This window comes from Eschrichtius robustus, chromosome 14 (genome assembly GCF_028021215.1).
Source record: "Eschrichtius robustus isolate mEscRob2 chromosome 14, mEscRob2.pri, whole genome shotgun sequence".
Lineage (NCBI taxonomy): Eukaryota > Metazoa > Chordata > Mammalia > Artiodactyla > Eschrichtiidae > Eschrichtius > Eschrichtius robustus.
In genome coordinates, this window is record NC_090837.1 from 100,044,082 (window position 1) to 100,062,087 (window position 18,006).

At 42.3% G+C, this 18,006-nt stretch overlaps 1 protein-coding gene across 1 annotated transcript in view; it reads left to right on the plus strand.

The window, feature by feature from the left end:
* The window catches only part of ADNP2 (ADNP homeobox 2), a 31,137-nt gene extending 17,552 nt beyond the window's left edge, over nucleotides 1–13,585 (plus strand). The window contains exons 3-4 of the mRNA XM_068563449.1: nucleotides 5,091–5,180; nucleotides 8,817–13,585. Coding sequence (XP_068419550.1) covers nucleotides 5,091–5,180; nucleotides 8,817–12,092 — 3,366 coding nt within the window. The 3' untranslated portion in view covers nucleotides 12,093–13,585. The remainder of the gene's footprint in view (nucleotides 1–5,090; nucleotides 5,181–8,816) is intronic.
* The last annotated feature ends 4,421 nt before the right edge of the window (nucleotides 13,586–18,006 follow it).

Consider the following 18,006-nt stretch of genomic DNA (forward strand, 5'->3'; position numbering starts at 1 on the left):
GTGTACAAGACTTCCACCTCCTTGGTTAAATTTATACCTATGCATTTTATTATTTTAGATGGTATTGTAAATGATGGTATGTAGATGGTATTGTTATCTTAATTTCCTTTTCAGATTTTTCTTTATAGGTGTATAGAAACACAACTAACTTCTGTATGCTGATTTTGTACCCTGCAGTTTTACTGAATTTATCATTACCTCTGGTAGCTTACTGTGGATTCTTAGGTGTTTTCTGTATATGTAGAATCATATCATCTGTGAATAGAAATAGTTTTACTGCTTCCCTTTAAATGTGGATACCTTTTATTTGTTTTTCTTGCCTAATAGCTCTGGCTGGGACTCCAGTAGGATATTGAATAGTAGTGGTGAAAGCAGGCATCCTTGTCTTGTTCCCATTCTTAGGGGGAAAGCTTTCAGTGTTTCACCATTGAATATTATGGCTTTTCATCAATGTCCTTTATCCTGTTGAGAAAGTTCTATTCTAGTTCTCTGGGTGTTTTTTTTAATCATGAAAGGGTGTAGGATTTTGTCAGATGCCTTCTCTGTCAGTTGAGGTGATTGTGTGGGTTTTTTTCTTTCATTCTATTAACTTTGGTATATTACACTGATAGATTTCCTTATGCTGAGTCCCCTTGCATTCCTGGTATAAATCCCACTTGGTCATAGTGTATAATCTTTAATATACTGTAGGGTCTTGTTTGCTAGTATTCTGTTAAGAGTTTTCATTTTCATTCATAAGGAATATTTGTCTGTAATTTTCTTTTCTTGTGATGTCTTTATTTGGCTCTGGCATTAGGGTAATGCTGGCCACATAAAATAAGTTAGGAAGTGTTACCTCCTCTTCTGTTTTGGGGAGAAGAGTTTGACAGGAACTGGTGTTAATTCTTCTTTAAATGTTTGGTAGAATTCATCAGTGAAACCATCTCGTCCTGGACTTTGCTTTGCTTTGGTGTTTTTCATTAGTGTTTCAATCTCTACTTGTTACAGGTCTGTTGAAATTTTCTATTTCTTTAATCAGTTTGGGTAATTAGTGTGTTTCTAAGAGTTTGTTTCATTTAGTTTATCTATTTTGTTTGTATATAGTTGTTGCTAGTATTCTCCTCTAATCCTCTTATTTCCGTAAGGTCAGTGTAAGTCCCCATTTTCATTTCTGATTTTACTTATTTTTATTTTCTCTCTCTTTTCTGTCAGTCTAGCTAAACATGTATTATTTATTTATTTATTTATTTATTTGCTTACTTACTTTTGGCTGCATTGGGTCTTCATTGCTGCACGTGGGCTTTCTCTAGTTGCAGTGAGCGGGGGTTGGGGCTACTCTTCGTTGCAGTGCGGTGGCTTCTTGTTGTGGAGCATGGGCTCTACAGTGCAGGCTCAGTAGTTGTGGCGCACGGGCTTAGTTGCTCTGTGGCATGTGGGATCTTCTCGGACCAGGGCTCGAACCTGTGTCTCCTGCATTGGCAGGCGGATTCTTAACCACTGGGCCACCAGGGAAGTCCCAACATTTGTAAATTTTGTTGATCTTTTCAAAGAAACAACTTTTGGTTTCTTTGATTCTTTCTTTTATTTATCTTTGCTGAGTTCCCAGGTCATTTTAATTTTGATATGCAGCCAGGAAGCTGTTCAGTTGTGAACACCAGGAAGCTGAGAATTAAATCACATGAGTTTTCCCTGAATTACATTTTAATGCTGTAAAATAGTCATGTGAAACTTTCTTCTGCACTTGTTTTCGATTACCTTCGTTATTTTACTCAGGTTTCCCCGTGTAAAACCCTAAAAGAAGTTTTTTTTCAGAACTCTGGATCCCCATCAGGGATCGGTCCTGACCATGCTTTTCGTTGCTTGGTCAGCCTTGTTAGGCAGGCCCATCCCTTGAATCTCATTAAAATGTAGAGGAAACTAGTACTGGGTTGCTTGATTAAAAGAAAAAAAAGAACACAAATGTAATCAGTGGGGAAGTGGAAGAGACATTGGATGTTCTTTCTGTGTATGATGTATGTGTTGCTTAGAGGAGAGATTTCTAATGTATGATGTGGACCCTTGAGGAATCATGAAGTTATTAGGGAGTTACTACAATTTCTCTGGTGGCTGCAAATTCAAATGAAGCGTTGTCTGAGAATTGAAAGTAATCTCTCCCATTAAATTACTGTTATATATCAAATGGTCATAGATACTGAGGTGATTAATATTATCCAAATTTATTTAAAAGTCCAAATTTATTTAAAAGTATTACTCTTCCTGTCAGCTTTTGTCATCCTCTGTTTTCTCAATTAACAGCTACCCGAGATACAAATACTGTCACATGGAGACCAGAAACCTTTAAAGAAGCGGTAGGGAAAAAGGGGGTCAAAAAAAGAAGGTCCCTAGGTTAGAGTTTCAAAGTATGTCTCAGATTTATTGAGGGAGGATGAGATAGAAGGAATTAATGTTGACTGTCTAGTAGAAATTTGGATCCATGGTCATTTTCGCCTTTTTGTCGCCTAGTGGGTTATTACCTTGTGAGCCTTTTTTTCCTACCAGTCTTCTGTTGCATCCTGTCTACTCTGAGGCTCTTCCTGGAGGTACCATTCTCCCCCCGTAGAAGCCCCAAGGGTCTGCCTTTGGTGCAAAGGCTTGACTACTCTTGCTCTTGCTTCTCCCTGCACTGCACGACGTTCCTTTCTGTGCTGTTCTGCTCGGGGCTGCCATTTCTGAGGCAGCTCGTGCACTTAACTTCTGTGCGTCAAGTTACAGATTAGATGAGAACATTTCAACCAATGTTTACAAATTTGGGGTTGCTGCATCTAAATTAGGGAAGCTTAAACAAAAAGGGTGCACTGAACCCACCCCATGTCAATCTTCTGAGACCTATATATGTATAAACAGATTTTTAAAAATGTGTTAACCTATGTTTCTACATCTTATGTACAAAAATATATTGAAATATTCTTAATCCATTTATTTCCTAATAATTGTTTTTTTTCTTACTAGCTCTTTTTTTCCTGCATCTGACAATGGAAAGCACTCTTTCCTTTAAACTCTTCTCATCGCCTGTGATAGAACATTACTGCTTCCCTCTTCCTTTTCCAGTGTTTTCTTATGAAAAATTTAAGCCTACAGAAATACTGAAAGGGTTGTACTGTGAAAACCCATGTACCTACCACGTAAAGTCTACAAAATTAACATGAATATATATCTATACTCATCATTTTATCTCATTTTTTGATGTATTTCAAAGAAAGTTGCAGGCATTGATAAATTTGCTGTTTTTGTATTTGAAGTGAGACTTTCGTAGACAGCATATAATTGGATCGTGGTTTTTAACCCAATCTGACATTCTCTACCTCTTATTTGAGTGTTTAGACCAGAGGTAGGCAAACTGTGGCCCATGGGCCAAATCTGGCTTGCTGCCCATTTTATAAATAAAGTTTCTTGGAATACAGCCATGCTTATTAGTGTTTACATATTGTCTATGGCTGCTTTTGTGCACAATGGTGGGATTGAGTAGTTGTATCAAACAGAGACTGCATGGCTGTCAAAGCCTTAAATATTTATCATCTGACTCTTTACAGAAACAGTTTACCAACCCCTGTTATTTAATGTGATTGTTGACATGATTGGGTTTAAATTTCCCATCTCCCTGTTTGTTTTTACCTATCTCATCTGTTCTTTGTTCTTTTTATTCTTTTTCTGCTTTCGTTTGGATGAATATTTTTATGATTCCATATTATCTCCATTTCTGGCTTATTAGCTATACTTTGTGGGTACCTTCCTCATATAATACTGCTTCACATACTGTATAGAACCTTACAGCAGCATGCTTTCATTTCCCCTTCCAGCCTTTGTGCTATTGTTGTCATATATTTTACCTCTATATATGTTACAAACCTCACAATAAAAGCAGTGTTTTATCCAATTTAAATCCTTGTAATAATTTGCACTTTTCTCTAGTTCTGAATTGACTTGGTAGCAATGTATTAGCCTAGGTATAGTCCAAGGCAGATGTGATATTAATTATCATTCTCTGGCTTAACTAATTCTTTATTTTATATTAAAATAATCTTTAATTATTAAAAAAAACCCAGTAATATATACTGTGAAAGTTAGAAAGTACAGGTTATCATTTCTTTAGAAAATAAAAATATTAAATGCCACGTACCTACCATTTAGAGATTTAGCTTTCTCTTTATGTGTGTAAACATATAAATATAAATGTGTGTAGTATTTACCACAGTGAGCTCATATCGGTCACTCTTTTTTATTGCTTGCTTTTTTCAGTTACCTTCATCTTTCTGTGTCATTAAATGTTCATCCTATCTAATACCCAGTCCATATTCAGATTTCTACAGTTCCCCCCAAATATTTTTCACATTCTGTCTCTTTGAAGCGGAATTCAGTCTAGACCCTGCTGCATCTGGCTTTAGGGTCTCAGAGTCACGTCCCTTTCCGTCTTGCCGTCCCTGTGGTGGTGTTAGCCACACACTTGAGCCCCTGCGTCATTCCCCACCCTGACACTCTTCTCCGTGGTGCTCGCGCTGATGGAAGACAGTGTCTGCTCATGCAGTTTCTCTCTTTCAAAACTTACTTGTGGAAATCTCATCTGTTTATTTCTTATAAAACTGTAACTTTAAAAAAATATATATATTTATGTATATTTTTGAATTTACGGAAGACTAAAGACATGGGAAAAAATCCAGCACCCTAACAAGTACGGCCAGGAAGGAAATCAACTCTGTAATAGGACGGTTTAATGAACTACAAACAAGAAAGGATGGGAAAGGAAGAAAAAAATGTGCATTGAATTTAAGACACTGTAGAAACTCGGAAGACATATTCATTTACTATTCAAGTGTAAACTCAGTAAGCACTTGGCATAAATTAAAAGGCTGCTGCTGAGGTACAAAAACTGTAATATTAACTTGGATTATTTCAACATTTTCCCCAGGTCTCCAACTTGATGGGAACTCTGTCACAACTTGCCATGGGCTGCATTTTCATTTCACTCTTCCCAAGTAGATTTCTTAGGTGCCAAGTAATCCCATCAGGTTCTAATTAAATATTTCTTTATCTTCTGAAATTATGTGATAATCTCTCTTTTTCTCCCTTTTTAAAAGGACCTTAAAGGCTTTGATCCAGGAGAGAAGTACTTTTATAACACATCATGGGGAGATATTTCTCTCTGGGAACCTTCTGGAAAGAAAGTGGTATGTATTTTTATTTTTGATTTTCATGTTTCCTCAGAACTTGGGGGTAAGTGTCAATTTAGTTCTGAGGAACATCATATGTTTTGGGGTTGCAGATGAATGAATGGGAGGAGGAGGAGGTATAGTGTAAATATTCAGGGAAGTAGAAAGAAAAAGTTAAACGTTTTGTAATATAGGATTATTGATGCTTTGAGAGTTTTCCGCTTATCAAGTTGGTAAAGTGATGTAGTGAAACTATTATTTGTCCTTGATTATTATATGTCTCTGATGTAAGAAGGGCTTCTGATTTATATAACTATTCTCAGTAAAAAGAAATGTCATGACTTTATATGTAATGAAGGTACATCCTGGTTTCAAAAATTAAAATAAGAATATGGAGTTTGAATCGAGGAACACAGTTTATAATAATTTGAAGCCTCACACGTAAACAGATTCGAGCTAAAATATGTGACATACTGCTGAATTCTCCTTCTTAAAGTGTTTTCTTCTGGAAAACCCTTCCTTCCCCCCAGCCACTGGGCTAGCACCTTCGTCAGCGCCCAACCAGCGCGTCCCAGATACGACTTCACTGTCCCCCTCGCCGCTCCCCCAGCCCGTTAGGCCAGGTCGTGTTGGCCTTGGGAATTCTGGCTTTAAAAACAAGTTCCTGTAGCCAGTGAGTCATTTTGCTGTCAGAATTTTATTTAAAAACATTTCCGTTGTCACCTTGTCCTCCTGAGTCCTGCTTTCTGCCTCTGTTTTGTGTCTCTTATCCTCCTTAACCCGACACTCCCCTCTCTACCCACAGACACAGGATTCCTTGAAACTGCTTTGATTCGGTTATTCTGCTCAGAGCAGCTCATGGCTATTCAAATGTGCCTTGTTTTGAAGACCTTGGCTTTGTGAATATTTTCTTGGGCCTCCCTGATTTTTCTCATCCGAATTCTTAAAAGATTCTGTAACATAACGTGCAGTATAATGTATAATTATATGCTTTTCATCAGGAAACATTTTTTGAATTCCTGTTACAAAGTAGGTAAAACTTTGAGTGCTTGATACAAAGAGGTGAAAGTTAGGGTTCTTTTCCTCAGGGAGTTTATGTTTTTGTTCGGGTGAATAGGGCCTGGCATAAAAAGTTAAATAACGATATGAAAGAGTGGAGATTGAATTTGTTAAGTAGATACCATATTGAGAAAAAAACCCAATAAACCACTGTTGCCTGGCACGGTGGAGGCTGTGTGGTCTGCTCGTTTCAGTACCTTACCCCTCTCTGTGCCGTAGGTAGCTTTTTGCTTTAATTTGTCTCTGGGTAATAGGATATGTGAACAGAGACGGTTTCGGGCACCGTAGCAGAAAAGTGTGACCCTGCTGGATTATGCGGCTCGTGCTGCAGAGAAATGAGATGTGTTGGACTTTTGGGTTTGGGACAGAGACGCTCAGGTTATGTCAGGTGATGGAGCCCAGGTGATGGCGCCCAGCTGTTGTGGGACCTGAGGACGAGGCCTTAGGCTGACGGGGAGACAGGGACTGTCACGGGCACAGGGTTTCCAGCAGCACCCAGAACACCTGGCTCCACTTCTTCTCTGCTTCTCTCCTTGGTTATTTTTTCTAAATCTGTTACAGTGAACCAAGGGCTCAGTGTCCTAGAACTTTCACATACAAGTTTTTCTCTGAATATTTTGTCAGGGATTTTGTGCTTACGGACTTACTGTTTATTTTCCATTTTAATAGGTTTGTAGTGGTATCTTCTCTGGTGTTAATTTGCATTTCCCTAGTGACTAATGATGCTGAGCATCTTTTCGTGTGTTTGGCATCTGGATACCCTCTTTACTTTAAAGTATTTGATGCTTAAAATGTTTTGCCAGTTTTCTAAAAAATTGGGTTATATGTTTTCTTACTGAGACTTGAACATGTCCACAAAAATGATTCTGGACACAAGTCCTTTATTAGATATGTGGTTTGCAAATATTGTCTCCTAGCCTGTGGCTTGTCTTTTTATCTTTTAAACAGTGTCTTTCAAAGAGCAGATTTCTCACTTTGATGACGTCCTGTTTGTCATTGTTTTCTATTATGGATCATACTTATGGTGTCATATTTAAGAAATCTATTCTTAGCCCAAAGATCTGTTCAATACTAACAGATAGTAACAAGTTGTTAGTAAGTACTATTGACTCTTTAATTGGGTGTAATTTTCATTAAGTATCTGGTTTTTCAGTACAGCATTGTGTGGAGTATAAGATGCACCATTTTAAAATGAACCACTAATGAAACTAAAGTAATACTTCACACTTAAGCTGTGTTGCAGCATTGAACTGTCAGTTGTAAGGTGTTTTCAGATTTCAGAGATATTAAAGTATGGGGGGAAGAGTGTGTCAGAATCAGTGAAAAATGTTTTTTTTACTTTGTGATCTGTGGTTGGCTGTTGCCCTAGGTTTATTATAGATCCTCCTGGAAGTGCCAGAACCTGGGATTTCTAATTGCTGGGAAGGCAATAGTAACATGTTGTTGAATGTGTTTGGGTGATTTCTCTGACCAGTGACCCAAGAGGAGAACTGCATGACTAGGAAAGAAGGTGACAAAAGCCACAGGAGGGGAGTATGTGTATGTGTGTATGAAAGAGAGCGGTCACGAGAGCACAGATCTGGGAAGGAGGGGGGTGGCCTGCGGCCACTGCAATAGCTGAGAAAAGGGTTGCAGAACGGGAAGGCCTCTGCCCCAGCGTTTAACCTGTCCGCACCTTAACCCTCCTCCTTTGTGAAGCTAGGGCCCGTGTTTCCTGGGGCACCAGCCCTGGGGTCCGGAGGCTGTCATACTGCTCCCGGTTGTCAGACCAGCAAGGTTTCCCGGGTGCTAGAGCAGACTGTGCTCCTCAGTTGGCCAGCTGCTGTACAGATGTCTGTTCCTGTGCCCGAAGCTTGTGGAATTTCCCATATTTGCCTTACAGAGAAATACCGTACTGTCAGAGTTACAGTCTGTGGCCTGAACTTACCTCAGGATTCTTCACAGTGAGTTAGGCACAGGCCCTCTTTCTTCAGTGCTTGTCGCGTGGTTTATTGGCTACTTGCTTGTGCCACGCGCTGTCCATGTGTCTCCTGCCTGCTCCAGGAATCTGGGAAATGGAAGACAATGATGATGGGGTTAACAATTTGCAAGTTTGGTTATGTTAGATAAATTCCAGAAGTTTTAGAATTTGGAGTAAAAACAACATTGGAACTAAGAGAAGTGGGATGAGAAGGGGAGAAAATAACTTTTTCGTGCAGAAAATTGAGTTTATTTTAATTAATGCAGTTAGGACTGCATCAATTCAAAGTATAGGACTAAGTAATGAGATTTGTGGTTTAATGGCTGGCTTGGAAACAGGGTTCAGCTAGCTGTGATTTTGGGGCCAAACTGTGTTTGTATGGCCTACATGCTGAGAATAGTTGTTACATTTTTAAATGTTTGAGAAGGAAAGAAAATGAAAAGAATACTGTTTTGTGACATGTGAAAATTTGAGTTAGGGTCTCTAGTGTTATTTATCCGTGGGTACTTTTCCCTTACAACACAGCACTAGATCTAGCCAGTTAGAAGAAAAAGAATCATATACTTGTCAACTGTAGAAGGTGTAGCATCTGATAGTTTTATTAAACTATGCTTGACTTTCTTTTCTTTTAACAGAGATATCGAACAAAACCATACTGTTGTAGCCTCTGTAAATACTCCACAAAAGTGCTTACTTCATTCAAAAATCATTTACATCGTTACCATGAAGATGAAATTGACCAAGAGCTGGTGATCCCTTGTCCAAACTGTGTGTTTTCCTCTCAGCCCAGAGTTGTGGGAAGGCACTTCAGAATGTTTCATGCACCTGCTCGGAAAGTCCAGAACTACACAGTGAATATTTTAGGTGAAACTAAATCATCTAGGAGCGATGTGATAAGCTTTACATGTTTAAAATGTAACTTTTCAAACACTCTGTACTACAGCATGAAGAAGCATGTGCTGGTAGCCCATTTTCACTACTTAATTAATTCCTACTTTGGCCTGAGAACCGAGGAGATGGGTGAGCAACCAAGAGCTGACGACACCCTTTCTACAGAGAAGATGCCCCCATCCGACAGGTATTACTGTAAAAAGTGCAACGCCAACTCCAGCAGCCAGGATGCTTTAATGTACCATATTTTGACGTCGGATATACACAGGGATTTGGAGAATAAGCTTAGGTCTGTGATCTCAGAACACATTAAGAAGACTGGACTTCTGAAGCAAATGCATATTGCTCCAAAACCAGCTGCACGTGCGGCTGTACCATCCAACAGCAGTGCTCCGGGCCTCCCAGCCACACCTCCTTGCTTCCACCTTGCCTTGCCGCAGAACAGTCAGAGCCAAACCGTGGTACAGCCCGTTCAGGGTGCACCCCCTCCGGTGACTGTGGCCTCGGGCGCTTCTGGAAGCCTCACCCACTCTCCGCCTGCCGTTGCCCAGTCTCATGTGACTCTGGTCTCCAGTACTCTGCCAGTGGGCCAGAGCAACCTCACTCTGCCGCCCTCAACACCTCAGCCTGTCTTTCTCTCTCATGGAGTTCCACTTAATCAGGCAGCAAACCCTCCTGTGTTGCCCTTGAGTCAGCCAGTGGGACCTGTAAATAAGTCTGTTGGAACCGCTGTCCTCCCCATAAACCAGACCATCCGCCCGGGGGTTTTGCCCCTCAACCAGCCTGTTGGGCCCATAAGCAGGCCAGTTGGGCCTGGAGTTCTTTCGGTAAATAGACCTGTTGGGTCCGGTGTCCTTCCTGTCAATCCCTCTGTCACCCCTGGAGTTCTTCAGGCGGTCTCGCCAGGGGTGATTTCTGTGAGTCGGACAGTCCCGTCAGGGGTCCTTCCTGCGGGACAGATGACCCCTGCTGGGGTTATCCCTTCAGGACAGACGGCAACTTCTGGGGTTCTCCCCGCTGGCCAGGTGGTTCAGTCAGGGGTTCTCCCCATTGGCCAGACGGCGCCATCGGGGGTGCTCCCCCCTGGGCTGACGGTCCCGCCGCGGGTTCTCCCTCCTGGCCAGACGGTCCCACTGAGGGTTCTCCCTGCAGGTCAGGTAGTCCCACCTGGGCTCCTTCCTCCCAGCCAGACGGTCTCGTCAGGTGTTCTCCCTGTGAACCAGGGTATTAACTCTGGTGTTCTTCAGCTCAGTCAGCCTGTCGTGTCAGGGGTCCTTCCTGTGGGCCAGCCAGTGAGGCCGGGGGTCCTGCAGCTTAATCAGTCTGTGAGTACCAACATCCTGCCTGCACATCAGCCCATTAGACCCGGGGCTTCGCCAAACACCGCTTTCCTAACGTCAGGCTCTATTCTCAGACAACTAATACCCACAGGGAAACAAGTGAATGGGATTCCCACATACACACTTGCCCCGGTATCTGTCACTCTGCCTGTGCCCCCTGGAAGTGTCACCACTGTCGCCCCTCCCCAGATGCCCATCCAGCTCCTGCAGTCGGGCACGGCTGCGCAGATGGCCGGCTCCATGGCCAGCCTGCCCTCCCCGCCAGCGGTGGTGAACGCCACTCAGAATGTGTTCGTTCAGCCCTCTGCGTCTGTGGCAGAGGCAAGTCAGGTGCTCAAACAGGCAAAGCAGTGGAAAACCTGTCCAGTTTGCAACGAGCTCTTCCCTTCCAATGTCTACCAGGTCCACATGGAAGTGGCACATAAGCACAGCGAATCCAAATCCGCTGAAACACTGGAGCCGGAAAAGCTGGCGGCATGTGCACCATTTCTAAAGTGGATGAGAGAGAAAACAGTTCGGTGTTTGTCCTGTAAGTGCTTAGTCTCAGAGGCGGAGCTTATCCGCCACTTACTGGTGCACGGCCTGGGGTGCTTGTTCTGCCCGTGCACGTTCCACGATATTAAAGGCCTCTCAGAGCATAGTAGGGCCATGCACCTAGGGAAGAGGAGACTGCCCGTGGACTATAGTGACAAAGGATTTCAGCTGGATGTCGATGCCAATGGCAGCCTGCGGTTTCCCCACCTTGACTTCATCACCATCTTGCCCAGGGAGGAGCTGGGTGGGCGGGAGGTCTACTTGGCCATCCTGGCTGGGATACACTCCAAGTCACTGGTGCCCGTGTACATCAAAGTGAGGCCGCAGACTGAGGGTGCGCCCGGGAGGCCTGGCAACCAGGCGCTGACCTGCCCGTTTTGCTTCGGCACCTTTGTGACGGCTGAGGCGTACGAGCTGCATCTGAAGGAGCGGCACCACATCACGCCAACAGTCCACACGATTTTGAAATCCCCGGCTTTCAAGTGCATCCACTGCTGTGGGGTTTACACGGGCAACATGACCCTGGCGGCCATTGCCATACATCTCCTGCGCTGTCGGAGTGCTCCAAAGGACAGCAGCTCAGGCCTGCAGGTCCAGCCTAATTTTATTGAGAACAGTGAAGTGCTTTTAGTCAATGGTGAGGTGATACACGACTCCAGTTTTTCTGTGAAGAGAAAGACGCCTGATGGCCAGTTTGGGGCTGAAGACCAGAGGGATGGCGAGGAGCGGCCTCTCATCATAAATGCTGACACAGACCCGTCCCCAGAGAAGGTGACGAGTGTCGTGCCTTTTAAAAGGCAGAGGAGTGAAAGCAGGACGGAGGGACCCCTCGTTAATGATGATGCTCTCCAGATTTTAGCATTAAATCCTAAAAAATATGAAGACCGTTCTTATGAAGAAAAAAAGCAGTTTCTTAGAGATTATTTCCACAAGAGACCATATCCCAGTAAAAAGGAAATAGAACTGTTATCCTCACTCTTATGGGTGTGGAAAATTGACGTGGCTTCATTTTTCGGAAAAAGAAGGTATATTTGCATGAAAGCAATAAAAAATCACAAGCCTTCTGTACTTTTAGGCTTTGATATGTCTGAACTTAAAAATGTTAAACACAGATTGAACTTTGACTATCAACCACAAAACTTGTAAAAAAAAAAAAAATTAGGAAATCTAAAGTACTAGATAATTAGTAGTCTTTTTCAATTGAGATTTTAAAAAATGTTATTTTCTTCACTGTATGTTGAACTAATCAATTTCAGTGGTCTTTATGCTGCTCTTTAGATTTATTTCAGGTGCTCAGAAAGACTTCTCTATAAAGAAGTGAATAGTTCTTTCAAATTTATTGTTTCCTGCAGCTTGATTTTGTAACAGTTGTTTTTCATTTTTTCCTCTGTCATGTAAATTAAATCTTTTGATATTTCATGCACGCCTTGTTTTCCCAGTAGTGTCAGTATCATGCTAAAAACTGAAATCTATATATGTTTGTTTTTCATTTAAGGAAATTTCAGCTTGTTTCAGAATACTTGATTAACTGCGAATTAAAACTGCTCTCCCTCAGCTTCACAAGTAGCAGCAGATGATACAGTAAATGTTTAGAGAAGTGAGTAGAAGCCCCTGTGACATGTCTGGTTCCTTAAGGATGCACTGCATTAACTTATGCTGATTTCTTCTTGTAAGGTATTTGCTTATTAGATTATACTTTTGATTTACGTTTTTTCAGGTTTGTCCTAATAGCTGTTTTTGATTGTAACTCAGAAAACCAAATGTTTTCATTTGTTAAAAATATACTGAACCTGAAGTCTGGTATTAAAGCTCATAAGTCAAGAGTTATTTTACAAATAAAGTAATTCTGTAGGTACAAAAATACTTCTCAGTGTAGACTTTTCCCCTCTTTTTGATACGCTGATAAGTCTTTTCTCCATTCAAAGATAAGACAATAAATCTCTTGTGCCTTTAGAACAAACACTGAAAACACACACACAAGCTCTCCTCCTAACCTAACTGTTCATAAACCAGTGAAAGGGAAGGACTGCGTTACTCAGGATAACATGTTGGCCCCTGGGTGTGGCGACTGACTGAAATTTAAACACAGGTTTTCAGGGGACAAGGCGAAATGAGTAGACCGGAGCTAGTCTCCTGGTCGGCATATTAAATCTCTGACAGTTTCCTAGAGGTAAATGTATTCATTTTGGGGAAATGGGCTTTCCCATCGCCTAGTTGTCCAGGTTAATGGGGTGGGGTATTGCTAAGGAGCTCAAGTGTATTACTCTCCTTTGGACAGCTAAGCCTTGGTTTTTTCAAACACAATATAAAATAACTTAAAGCACCAGAAGCAGTAATGGAGACCATCCAGTTTAGACCTTAAGTCGTAGTGCTGGTGATAACAGCAGAGGCACCTGTGCAACATACTCAGAAGATAAAGACAGTCTCTGGGAAATAAGATAATGTTACCGTACGGATTTTTAAAATATAATAGCTGCATGTCATTGCTGTAATGTACATTTTTGAGGCAGTCGTGAAACTGGTGTGTGGTGGTTGGTGTGCTCTGTTGTAAATTCAAAGAGCTTGTTTAAGTTTTTTTTTTTTTAACCTATTGTTTTCAGAGTGTCTATTTTGAATTAAAACTTGTTACACCACTGCAAGTAGAACTGTTTAATTCTTTTAACTGTTAAAACATCACGGTGACTCAGGAACAATCTAAACGTGGAAGTAGATACCATATTTATTTTCTAAAACACATTACTTGTCACTGTGAAAATAAGCACAACCCGAAAGGGCTAACTAATTACAGGGCCACAAAATAGATGTGGCTAGAGACCCTTGCCGTGTCTGGCGGTGGCTGGGAGTCGGCCTTTCTCCATCCAGGCTGTGCTCTGTGCCGAACGGCGCCGCTTGCCGTCTGCATGGTTTGACCGTCCCTTCTTCAGTTGTGCACGTTCGGGGTTCTGTTGCCGCTGGGGCCTGATCGTTCTTTGTTCGGGTGACTGTCCTGTCCGCTGCAGGATCAGGGCAGCATCCGTGGTCTCTACCCTCCAAGCCAGTAGCACCTCCACCCGCCCCCCGGGCTGGCAGATGTGTCCCTGCCAGGTGTCCCTGTGGGTCAGCGTCAGCCCCCGAGGAGAACCCCTGTGATGAAGGAACTCTGATTTCCAGCTGTATTTCAGCTTTTGATGTGGAGTCTTTTCATACTATGCTAGTTACTGGTTATTAAATAATGTTTTAGGCTTATGGATCAAAATTTGATGTAAGCTGAGCTTCAAAAAGCACGTGGGAGTTCTTGCAAATGTAAAAAATGAACGAATTTATTACTGTTTTTGGCTCTGCCGTGCGGCATGCGGGTCTTAGTTCCCTGACCGGGGATCGAACCCGTGCCCCCTGCAGTGGAAGCGTGGACTCTTAACCACTGGACTGCCATGGAAGTCCCTAAATGTATAATTTGAAAATGAAAAACTAAACTATAGATGAATAGTGGTGGAGGTTTTTTTAAACTATCCATTAAAAGATTAGAAATGGAGAAGGAAAGGAGACAATCCTTTTTATTACCACGGTTACGAATAATTGTATACTTTAAAAAATTTTTTATTAATCTGTGTAGCATGAGCTCTAAAAATATTTCATATTTGGAGACACTGCTTGGGAAAGATCCTCCGTGTTCTCCTTGCTGCAAGCAATGAATCCTCCCTTCTCCTACCCTCTTCCCCCCAAATTACATATTTGAAGTCGATTCAGTGAAAAGACAAATTGGAATGTAGGATACTGTTTTAGCTTCTGAATCCTGTTAACACACCCTTGTTTTGGATGTGTGATTTTTTAATAACTAGGGACCACATCACTTCATTTGTTCCAGTGACTAATAAATGAGAGACAGTAATTCGGGAGTGCTCCAGAAAGCTTTTCGTCCACCAGATGACAGGATAAGCACCTTCACCACCCACACCTTTGCTTAATTCTTCTTTTGGTCACTGCTCTCCCACGCCTCCCTCAGCATGCTGCTTCCAGAATGAAACTGCCAGCAGATCTCAGTCTGTCGGATTGCCTTAGCAACTCAGCTGAGGAACAAGTCGGCTTTGATTTCACCTTGTCCTAAGGCCCATGAATGTTTTCTCTAGAAAGCTGCAGGCGAATGAGGTAGGAAGGGCCGAGTGTGGACCCTACAGCTCTCGAGGACAGTAGGCCTCGGAGTCTGACCGTGCAAGAAGCTGCGGGACTCCGACACAGCTGCGGGAGTACCTGCCTTCAGTTTCCGTGACGTGGGCCACAGGGCTGGCACGAGGGCGGGCAGACAGCAGAGATGGCCGTGTCGAGGACAGTGCTGGGTACAAGGGCAGTGTTGGCACCGCAGTAGCTTGAAGACTACATGGTATAGGTGGTGTCCGCCCACTCTTCCCCCTTCCCCCTCATCAGTGAGATCAAACAAAACATAGCCAATCAGTGAAGAAGCCAGGCCGGTCCTGAAAAGCCAACAGGGGCCAGAAGACCCTCATCCACATACCACCAGCTAACCGCAAAAACTAGCCTTCTGTATCACCACGCTGGACTGCATTCCCGGGCCAAGGAGCTCTTCCAGGAGTTCCCGGTCCAGGTGGTGATCAGGAAGGGGCTGTTGCTCATATGAGACTTGGCAGTTGGCCTCCCTGGTGTTGTGGACACATCATCCTCTCCCTCAAGCTCAGGCCAGTTCAGTCTCCCTTGCAGTAGCCATGTGGTTCTGGTTCTTCATTCAGTTTTGAAGTAAGACCTCTGGAAATCCTGTGCTGTGCTGTAGTTGGGCAGCAGCTGGGCCAGGCCTGCAGTAGACGGTTGCTCTTCTGCCCCCGAGTTCCCGGGCGGGGGGTGTGGCCAGGGAGGGCAGCCGCCCACCTCCTGTTACCCTTTTCCAACAGCTCTTCACGTACGATGATTATGTGCAGCTCTCTAATTAAGAGTTCACTAAAGAAAGCAACAACCCTGACCAGTTAAGAAAAGAAAAAGCCCCAAAACACTAACCTAGTTTTTACATTGTTTTTAAACAGACCTTCCTAGTAGATAATAAACATTTATCAACAGTTTACTATTGCTAGGAAATGGGCTGAGTATTTTAACGACAATGATAATGATCTACTTAGTGCTTACTCAGCTGTGCACAGCTGACATGCATTTTAACTCTCAACAATCCTACAAGGTAAATGGTAGTCTTCGTTGTGCCTAAAAGGAAACTGAGGCATGGAGAGGTTAAGTAAGTTGCCCAAGGCAGGGAGCTAGTTAGGTGAAAAGAGCTAGGGCGAGACCTGGGGGCCGAGCGTCATGCTCTTGGCTGGTATGATACGTTCCTCTGTTCACATATTTCCCCATTTAAGCCTCATAATACTCTTATGATGTAGGGTTTATTTTACCTGCATTTTAAAGATGAAGAAATGGGATCCAAGGTAGAGTGACCAGCTGTCCCAGTTTACTCAGGACTGAGGGATTTTTCTGAACTTTCAGTGCCAAAACTGGGAGCATCCAGGCAGGTGGGGATAAGTTGGTCACCTTACTCAGAGGACAGTTCACCCCCCCATGGTGACATGTCCCTTAACTGATGCAGTACTGTCTGTAATAAATCTGTCTGCTCTCTCTAGACGCACACGTAGCCCTTTAGGTGTCGAGATATACAGGGCATCCTGACCCTAGATGGTTACAGCACCAACAGTAGCAGTGCCCTCTGTGTGCCAGGTAATGTTCTAAATGCTTTGCGTAATGAACTCAATGACATGATGTGTTGTGAATGAAAAGTGAAAGGAGGGAAGTCCTGGTTAGAACAACAATAAAAGAAGTACACACAGATTTGCTATTTAGATATCTTATAATGTCTCCCCATGTTACTAAATAGAGTCCCTGCTGAACTATCAACTAAGGAATAAAAATTCCAACTATGAGGTACTGCCAGAAAACTTTTTCTTTAGTTTTTTTTTTTTTTTTTTTTAAATATTTATTTATTTATTTATCTATTTGGCTGGGCCGGATCTTAGTTGTGGCATGCGGGATCTTCGTAGTGGCATTCGAGATCTTCAGTTGCGGCATGCGAACTCAGTTGCAGCATGTGGGATCTAGTTCCCTGACCAGGGATTGAACTCGGCCCCCCTGCATTGGGAGCTCGGAGTCTTAGCCACTGGACCGCTAGGGAAGTCCCACTTTTCTTTAGTCTTAAACACTTAAACTTAATTTCATTCTCTTACTGATAGTTATAATTTTAATGTTCTCAAACCAATTCCTTTTTCATAGGTGCTGAGAGTAAATATCTAAACATGCATTTCTTAACATAAAGCTTCACCTTGTAGCACACCTGCTGATTTATACTTCTGGAATCTATTTTTTCTGTTATGCAGTTATTAAATCTCAGCTTTAGAATTTTTCTAGTTTTTGATAACCTGTCCTAATTACTACTTAGTTTTTAAAATTTAAAAGTTTAAAAATCATTTTAGCAATAAAGATGTTCTAGAGGGAAACTCTTCATAGTAAGTGAACGTGCCCTAAGAACATACTACTCGTAGCAGTGCCGAGCAGTTACTTTCTTTCAGATTCTAAACCCAGGATTTTCTTAATTTGTGATCCATGAACCATCTGAGTAAAAAGTGTAAACGTTGATGAAAGTTAAAGTCTAGATTATATTATCAGATTTTTCATAATATACAGATAAGATGACAATTTACTGGCACTATCAACCTCAAAGGCCTATGTTAATGACACATGAAAACAGCCTAAGTTTTATGCTTATTTGGGATAAGATATCTAGGCGGGTTACCTTGTAAAGTAGATTAAAATACAAATCAAAATCTGTTGTATCTGACAGGGATCTCTTAAGGCCACCATATTGGCAGGTGGAAAACAAATACACCATTCACTCAGATGACCTAGCTCACTTTTTTTTTTTTCTTAAGTCTTTTTTGAATTTGTTACAACATTGCTTCTGTATTATGTGTTGGTTTTTTGGTCAGGAGGCATGTGGGATCTTAGCTCCCTGACCAGGGTTCAAACGCGCACCCCCTGCATTGGAAGGCCAAGTCTTAACTACTGGACTGCCAGGGAAGTCCCCTAGCTCACGTTT